Source organism: Carcharhinus amblyrhynchos, chromosome 19, assembly GCF_965287045.1.
Source record: "Carcharhinus amblyrhynchos chromosome 19, sCarAmb.v2.hapA, whole genome shotgun sequence".
NCBI classification, from domain to species: domain Eukaryota; kingdom Metazoa; phylum Chordata; class Chondrichthyes; order Carcharhiniformes; family Carcharhinidae; genus Carcharhinus; species Carcharhinus amblyrhynchos.
The window spans coordinates 48,514,308-48,523,798 of NC_137342.1; the positions used below are offsets into that span (position 1 = coordinate 48,514,308).

At 42.1% G+C, this 9,491-nt stretch overlaps 1 protein-coding gene across 1 annotated transcript in view; it reads left to right on the forward strand.

Annotated features, from left to right (window-relative positions):
- dhtkd1 (dehydrogenase E1 and transketolase domain containing 1) overlaps window positions 1-5,247 on the forward strand; it is a 58,148-nt gene extending 52,901 nt beyond the window's left edge. Inside the window, exons 16-17 of the mRNA XM_080207743.1 lie at window positions 2,243-2,328; window positions 3,572-5,247. Coding sequence (XP_080063869.1) covers window positions 2,243-2,328; window positions 3,572-3,673 — 188 coding nt within the window. The 3' untranslated portion in view covers window positions 3,674-5,247. The remainder of the gene's footprint in view (window positions 1-2,242; window positions 2,329-3,571) is intronic.
- Window positions 5,248-9,491: the final 4,244 nt, after the last annotated feature.

Here is a 9,491-nt window from a genome sequence, read left to right on the forward strand (position 1 = left end):
GATTTAGATAAGGGAAATCATACTTAACGAATCTATGTGAGTTCTTTGAGGATGTAACTAGTAGAGTTGACCAGGGAGAACCAGTGGATGTGATTTATTTAGACTTTCAGAAGACTTTTGACAAGGTCTCACACAACAGAGTACTGTATAAAGTTAGGGCACATGGGATTGCAGGAAAGGTCTTGAGATGAATAGAAAGCTGGTTCGCAGATAGGAAGCAAAGAGTTGGCATAAATGCATCTTCTTCTGATTGGTAGTCAGTGACTAGTGGGGTTCCACAGAGATCTGTGCAAGAACCCAACTGTTTACATTATATATTACTGATTTGGCAGATGTATTAGCTCTGAATTTGCAGATGATATAAAGTTGGGCGGGAGGGTGAGCTGTGAGGAAGATGCAGAGATGCTTCAGGCTAAGTGTGTGGACATCTGCACGGCAGATGCAGTATAATGTGGATAAATGTGAGATTATTCACTTTGGTAGCAATGATAGGAAGACAGATTATTACTTGAATGGGTATAAATTGAGAGAGGTGGATACTCACCGAGACCATGGTGCCCTCGTACATCAGTCGCTGACACAGTGAGAACATACAAACTCCACACAGACAGTGACCCAAGTCAGGGATCAAACTGGGTCCAATGGCGCTGTGAGGCAGCTGTGCTAACCACTGGGCCACTGTGTTGCCCTATGAAGCACCATGCAAACATTTGTGTGTTACATAAATGTAGCTTGTTATCATACATCACCTGAAGCACTGCTAAATCGTCGTTTAACTCAGTTCCTGACCTTATTGCAGGCTTCGTTCAAACATGGATGAAACAGTTGAAGTGAGGGGAGAGTAACTGCCCTTGCCATCAATGCAACATTTGAGTATAGGTAGCATCAAGTGACCCGAGCAAAGCTGGAGTTAATGGAAATCGGGGAAATTCAGCAAGACCTGGGCAATATCCAGGCTTCTGCTGAGAAGTAGCAAATAACATTCACGCCACACAAGTGCCAGGCAACAAGAGAACCTAACAATCGTCCCTTGATATTCAATGGAATTACCATCACTGTATTCCCCCACTATCAACATCCTGGGGGTTACCATTGACAAAAAAATGAACTGGACTAGCCATATAAATACTGTGGCTACAAGAGCAATTCAGAGGCTAGGAATCCTGTAGCGAGTAACTCACCTCCTGATTCCCCAAAGTCTGCCCACCATCTACAAGGTACAAGTCAATGTGATGGAATACTTTCTTTGCTTGGATGAGTGCAGTTCCAACACGGAAAAAGATCAGCGCCGTCCAGAACAATATAGCTGATTGGCACCTCTTTCACAAACATTCATTCCCTCCACCATCAACCAACAGTGGTAGGAGTGTCTTCCATCTACAAGATGCACTTAGAGGCATCTTCCAAACTCACGCCCACTACTATCTTGAAGGACAAAGGCAGCAGATGCAAGCGAACACCACCACCTGGAGGTTCCCCTTCAAGTCACTCACCATCTTGGCTTGAAAATATATCATCATTCCTTCATTGTTGCTGGGTCAAAATTCTGGAACTCCCTCCCCAAAAGCGCTGTGGGCATACCTACACTACATGGACTGCAGGGGTTCAAGAAGGTATGGATAGGAATTAAATGCTGTCCTAGCCAGCAATAGCCAAATCTCTCGAATGAACAACAAAAAACTTAATTCTGATGTTGTTGCCGTAGGTTACAGGTACTTCAAAACCAGCTTTCCTGCTGCTTCACGTGGGGCATTATTCCATTGGCATTGGCTGTCCCTCAGATCTCACCCCAAACATTAAAGCTGTAATTCTAAGCTTTCACATCAAGTGTCAGCACACTCCCCCTGGAGGGACCACTGTTAATTCAGCGCTTAGTTACATTTTCCAGTCAGAAACACAAGATAACATTAAGAAAAAATGAACCCTGGATTTTCTTTTACATTTTGCTTTTTTCTCTCCCTAAGTTAGAAATGTTGAGGCCTAATTTGGCACTTTTACTGGCTAAGGACCTCACACAGCCCTGATTTATGAACCTTCCTAATCTAAGTTCCACATTGGTCAAAGTGTTGATGCACTGAAAAAAAAGTTGTATTTGCTTTGCACCGTATCATATCTCGAAGTGTTTAATATATAATGAATTACTTTTGAGTAATCAGTAACACGTTAACAAACATAACAGCCACAACTGCCTTGAGGGCAGTTTTTACGTGCTGTGAATACTAAACTAGATGTCGTTTTTCAGACTTTATATGGAGTCAAGAGGAACCGCAGAACATGGGTCCATGGTTTTTTGTATCTCCCAGGTTTGAAAAACAGTTAGCATGCAAGGTAAGCGGTCATATGTCCGAGTTAATGATCAAACGTTAGTAGCTCTTTTGATTGAAATGCGATGTTTTAAAGTCTTGTTGGAGCGATATTCTTGAAACTTAATGTAGACGTGGGATCGAGTTCTGTATAGTTGGCACACTACTTATAAAGAAAGCAAGCTTGCATTTATAAACTGTCTTTCACAAACACAGGAGACCCAAAAGTTTTTTTCCAGTCAATTGAGTACTTTACAAGGTACAGTCATGACTGTACTGTAGGAATGGACCTAAGTAGTTTCCTATCAAATTTGCATAGTCACCTTGGTTAGCATTAATAGTCATACTGAGTACAGCTAATCCAGAAGTTCAAGTTGTCTTGGTACAAATAATGAAGGATATGGGGAAAGGATGTCTTTGGAGGATTGAGAATTGGGTTGGACAGTGAAGATGTGTGAATAAAGATACTTTTGCTTGTTAACTCTTCAAATTCCTCATGAAACGTGGGCATCACACGCAAGGCCAGTATTTATTGTCCATGAACTAAGTGGCTTGCTTGGAATATCTTGAAATATGAAATGGTTGAGGTGTAATCGATGACCTGATGGTCTCTGGGAGAAAGGAGGTTCTCATTCACCTACAACCTGCATTCATTGAATGTCTTTTAATAACCTCAAAAATGTAAGTTTATTTATTAGTATCACATTGCATTAACACTGTAATGAAGTTGATGTGAAAATCCCCTGGTCGCCATACTCCAGTGCCTGTTTGGGTACACTGAAGGAGAATTTAGTATGGCCAATGCATCTAACCAGCACATCTTTCAGACTGTGGGAGGAAACCAGAGCACCTGGAGCAAACCCACACAGACACGGGGAGAACATGCAGACTCTGCACAGACAGTGACTCAAGCTGGGAACTGAACCTGTGTCCCTGGCGCTGTGAGGCAGCAGTGCTAATCACTGTGTCACCATGCTGCCTCGATGAAACTTTTATTAAGGACCTGTGAAGTGAAAAATGGGGCAAGACAGAAAAAGATACATTTCAATCATGAGACAATTACCAAAGCTAAATATTTGGCTGCTAGTGAAGATCGGTTGTTTGATGTAGTTTAGGTGTAGCCTTTATCTTGACCACTTAAACTTACTACTGTTTTTATAGACCTGTTCACTTGGTCATGTTTCCACAATAAGTATTTGTTAATATCACCGCACCAATTCATTTCACACCAAAAAAAAATTCATATGATTTTTATTATTTGTCTATAGTTGAAACTGGTTAGCAGACCACCTCTTCCGGCCCCTGCTGTTGGAATTGGGACTTTGCATCAAGAACAAAACCAAGACATTCTCACCAGAACCTTCTCGTAGAAGGAGTTTGGAAAAGCCTGGGCGTTCTCCACTGTGCCTGATCCCTGGGGAGGACCCCCAACGTATTAATACAGTCTGTTATATAAAACTGTTTTCCAGAATTGAATGTTACCTTTTTTTTAAAGAAAGGACTTTGACTTAGATCAAATCATGGAAAGTATTCCAACTTAGTGTAAAGATATGAATTAAAACCCTGAGTTACTTGACAGCTGGGTTTGCAAAATGAACTGGACTTTGGTAAGCAAAATATCTTGGGCATGTTATATACATATTCTCAAGTTCCAAAAGCAGGTTTGCTCATCTTCAGACTAACTGTTGCTGCTCTACAAGTCATGGTTTCTTTAACTCAGTTTAAATTCTGCAGCTAGTGTAGCAGGGAGTCACTAAATCATTGGTCCAGGTCTCTGGATTACTAGTCCAGTAACAACAACCTCCCTGTTACTGTCCCTTTATTACATTGGTAATAATTAAATTATAACAAGGGGGAATCCATGTCCAGAACACAATGGGGATGGAGCGGGGGAGGATATGTCTGTAAATCTTGCTCAGAATATATGTGTTGCTCCTATAATTCACAGTCATTTGCTTCACTATGTTTGGGTGCTGCAATGACACTATTTTCTGATTATATCTGATGTTCTTTTGTCCCCTTACAGATTTAATTACTTATATTGATGAACAGAAGTGTGGAGTTGTGGTTAACAAAGTAAAGATTGTAACAGTCATTCTTGCTTATCTTTCCATCAAATCTAAATATTTAATGTGTATCCCGCTACTAGCCTCCTCCTTTTACAAGGGAGATTTGATTTGGAGTGGTAGCTCTTGGTGGAACTGGTCACTAGTTGGAAACGCATGTTATTTATGTCCATGCATGTACAGACCCCATTTTCTCAGTGCAGAGCACTTCTTGTTTAAATGGGGTGAATGTAAATGCTTTTATCATTTTGTAACATTTCAGAAAGATGAAGAGTTTCTAGTATCACCAATTCTGCTGCAGGGGTATTTGACTGTGACAGTCAAATTGACTCTGCCTGCAAAAGTCCTATTTCTGGTATGAAATAATCTATTCACCCTGTGTCTGCCTCCAGGCTGATGCCCAACACTCAGGTACAGCAGTACAACATCTTAACATTATGTAGCATTCCTGAGCTTTGAGTGGAACAAGTGAATGACTGATCAGAAGGAATCTGGGGAACAATAGTGTTATAGTCAGAAAGCTGGTTTATGTTGGGAGATGAGGAGAGGGTAATAAGGAATGTAATGACTGAAACACTGGAGCGAACAAGCAGTGGTCCGAAGAGGAGTATAGGTTGAAAAGTGATATTGGTCTCCAATCATAGAGCTGTACCAGCAGAGAAAGAGGCCATTGAGCCTGTCTTGTCTGTGCTAGCTCCCTCAGTGCCACTCAGCCAGGAACTTGCCTAGTGTTTTTCCAGTAGCCTTGCAGGTGTGTTGTATTAATGAGGTTGTTTTGTTGTGAATCTTCTTCCACAGAGATCCATGCTGTACAATTGAAATCCTGAAAATGCTTGGTGCTGAAATTGAATGACATTAAATTCCCCAATACTAACGTCCTCGTGTGTTTATCTGTATTTTTTCTTTGCAGAGTAAATTGGACATCCTAGCATTGCCACACTTGATGTAGCCACAGTGTAAGACACAGACTGCTGAGTATAAAACCAAAAGGCAGCAGAGTTTCTATTGGACACAATGGGGAAAATTGCACCCATAAATATGCTGGTTATGTTACCCTTCAAATTGGGGCTAACAATTATTTAATACTCAAATTATCCATGAATCAGTGCAATCAAGTTGTGCGTTGGAACATCACATTTTAAGTGCAGTAAATCGATGCAAGTTTATTAATACAAATGTCAGGGGAATTAGCAGTGTAAATATGAGAGGTTACGGGAATAGGGCCTGGGTGGGATTATGGTCGGTGCAGACTCGATGGGCTGAATGGCCTCCTTCTGCACTGCAGGGATTCTATGAAAATGGGTTCATTGGTTAAGATTTTTATTAAGTGTGCATTCCTCCACCTGAGTAACCAGATTTAAAATCACCAAAATTTATCTTTTCCAAAAACAAGATTCTGAACCATTTATTATTTGCGTCAGTCTACACTGGTTGGTTTCTGAATTAAATATTTTTAAAAAGGAGAAAACTTGTTTGCTGGTGCCTGTGTGCCCATGAGAACGATTGCTGTTTGAAGAGTTTAGTTCGGCCACTGGAAACTCATGGTTCTGACCTGGAGAGGTGTGGCCAGTTTAATGGACAAGTCCTGGTCTGTGCAAACTGAATCTTGAAGCAACCTGAGTTCACAGAAGGTCAAATGTTTTGGGGGTAATTAACTTGAGTTTTTTCAATTTTTGGCGATTGTCCTCATAATGCCCTAAGGGATCAGAAACTCAACCCAGATGACTTGTTAAAAGCTAAGTCAACGTGTGAGACATGCCACAATTACAGCACAAACAGGCCCTTCGGCCCACAAGTTGCGCCGATCACATCTATACCTACCAAGCCACAGAACTATCTGTAACTCCCAATCCCATTAGATCCCCTATACTCATCCAGAAGTCTTTTAAAAGACACCAGCGAGTTCGTCTCTACCACCACCGAAGGCAGCCAATTCCACTCACTCACCACCCTCTGAGTGAAAAACTTACCCCTGACATCTCCTCTGTACTTGCTGCCCAGCACCTTAAACCTGTGTCCTCTCATAGTGACCATTTCAGCCCTGGGAAATAGCCTCGAAGAATCCACCCTATTCCTCTCAACATTTTATAAACCTCTATCAGGTCGCCTCTCAACCTTTGCCTCTCCAGGGCGAAAAGACCTAGCTCCCTCAACCTATCTTCATAAGGCATGCCTCCCAATCCAGGCAACATCCTTGTAAATCTCCTCTGCACCCTCTCAATAGCTTCCACATCCTTCTTGTAGTGAGGTGACCAGAACTGCGCACAGTACTCCAAGTGGGGTCTGACGAGGGTCTTATAAAGATGATGATTCAGAACTGTTGGCAGCAGCCGTGGGGAACCGTGCAATAAACCAATAAACTAAAGAATCCCCCTTTAAAATGTGTTTTTTAAGCCTACGCTTTGTCCTTGAGACACCTCCCAAGTATTTCTGGCCATGAATGTAACTATGTCTCAACCTCTGCATTTCGAATAATATTGTGTTTTAAACAAACTGGAACCACCAGGGGTCTGATTAGAAGCTCTGCAACCTACAAAGAGGATGATTTAACCTTTCGTCTCTAGAGGAACATTGACAATGAGTGAATCCTTGCTCCGCAAGGCTGTGTCCTCAGTCCCTTACTATACTCCTTATACATCTCTTACTGCATAACCAAATTCCTGGCCAACTCGATTTTCAGGTCTGCTGATGACACCAGCATTGTGGGTCAGGTCTCAAATAAAAACGAGACGGAGTACAAGAAAGAGACAGAGAATCCGGTGAACTGGTGCAATGACAATAATCTTTCCCTCAATGTCAACAAAGGAGATAGTCACCACTTTAGGAAACGTAGTGGAGGGCATGCCCCTGTCTACATCAATGGGGATGAAGTAGAAATGGTCGAGAGCTTTAAGTTTTTTGGTGTCCAGATCACAAACAGCTTGTCCTGGTCCCTTCATGAAGATGCTACAGTTAAGAAAGCCCACCAAAACTTCTGCTTTCTCAGGAGACTAAGGAAATTTGACATGTCCGCTACAACTCTCACCAACTTCTACAGATGCACCATAGAAAGCACTCTTTCTGATTATATCACAGCTTGGCATGTCTTCTGCTCTGTCTAAGACCACAAGAAACTATAACGGGTCGTGAATGAAGTCCAGTCCATCACTGAAACCAGTCACCCTTCCACTGACACTGTCTACACTTCCTGCTGCCTCGGAAAAGCAGCCAGCATAATCCACACACACCCCGGACATTCTCTCTTCCACCTTCTTCCGTCGGGAAAAAGATACAAAAGTCTGAGATCTCATACCAACCTGCCCAAGAACAGCTTCTTCCCTGCTGCCATCAGACTTTTGAATGGACCTGCCTTGGATTCAATTGATCTGTCTCAACACTGTATGACTGCAACACTACATTCTGCACTCTCTCTTGGTTGTAACACAGGCATAAAACTGAATTCCAGAGGTTCAGGCTTGATGGGTCGAATGACGGCCTCCTGCACTGTCAGGATTCTATCGAGTCGATAAGTATCAGGGGAATAACCCGCCAGTTAACAACCCCACTGATGTTAAATGTGAGGGTATTGCAAATCCCAAAGGGAAGCTTCGAACATCGGATCTTAACTGTTTATTTTATAATTTGGTATATAACGTGAGGAAAGAGATGAATACCAGTGAGGTAGCTTCCAGTCTTGTCATCATTCAAGGAAAAAAATCATTAAATTGTAAAACACGCAAAAAGGCAGTGATACAGAATGAAAAATTAACTACAAAATTATATTTCACTAGAATAATGGCCACACACACGGTAAACTTAAATTGACCCCTTGTACTCGTTAGAGTTTAGAAGAATGAGGGGAGATCTCATTGAGACGTATAAGATGATGAATGGGATGGATAGGATAGAGGTGGAGAGGCTCTTCCCGCTCAGAAAGGACAGTAGGACTAGAGGGCACAGCCTCAAGATAAAGGGGGGGGGGGCGGTTTAGAACGGAGTTGAGGAGGAACTTCTTCACTCAAAGGGTGGTGAATCTCTGGAATTCTCTGCCTGTTGAGGTGGTGGAGGCTGCCTCGCTAAATATATTTAAGACGCGGGTTGATGGGTTTTTGATAGGCAAGGGGATTAAGGGTTATGGGGAGAGGGCGGGAATGTGGAACTGAGCCACTTCAGATCAGCCATGATCTTATTGAATGGCGGGGCAGGCTCGAGGGGCTAGATGGCCGACTCCTGCTCCTATTTCTTATGTTCTAAACTCAGAGAGTACCTATTTCCCCTAAAAAACATCCTATAGATTTTAACATTGTAAGCCAAATCCTGCAACAATTACCACACACAACCCGTATCTTTTGGGAAATTTTCTTCTCATTAATGTAGCAAACATTTAAGAGTTTAAACAGCAGTTTCCAGGTAAACGTTTGTTTTTGGGAGTCAACTCAGCTTCAAGCGAGGTGTGGTCTGACCTTCTTCACCCATCGGCTCTGTTCTTCACTTCAGGCCCAATCCTGCCACTGATATACTTATTTATCTTGAACTCACCTTATCTGAACAATGTGCCTGGAATCTTTCTTACATGAACTTCCTTCTTTTAGCAAGGTAAGTGCAACATTCAATCTAATTTACTCTTTTGAACTCCTACCATTTATACCTGTAACTCTTGTAGTTTTATGCCCTGTTGTTATACACCTCTGTTAGGTAAATATCTTTTCACCCTGTTATTGAGATAATCTGCATTTCAAAGCTCTCAGTGCAGCTGAATCCTTTTCAATTTCCTTTTATCCAATTCATTAGTCATCATTTTATTCCAGCGTATTGACACTCCGCTGGTTTGAGTCACACCTGACACAAAAGAAGATGGTTGTGGCAGTTGGAGATCAGTCCCAAAACATCACTACTGGAGTTTCTCAGTCCAATATCATCTGTAGCTTCACCAATGACCGTCCTTCCATCACGAGGTAGGAGGTATGGATACTTGCTGGTGATTGCACAATATTCAGCGCCATTTGCGTCTCCTCTGAAGCAGCCCATGTCCAAACGCAGCAAGACCTGGCCAATATCCAGGCTTAGGCTGACAAGTGGCAAGTAACATTTGTATCACACAAGAGTCAGACAATGACCATCTCCAACAAGAATTTAACCATCA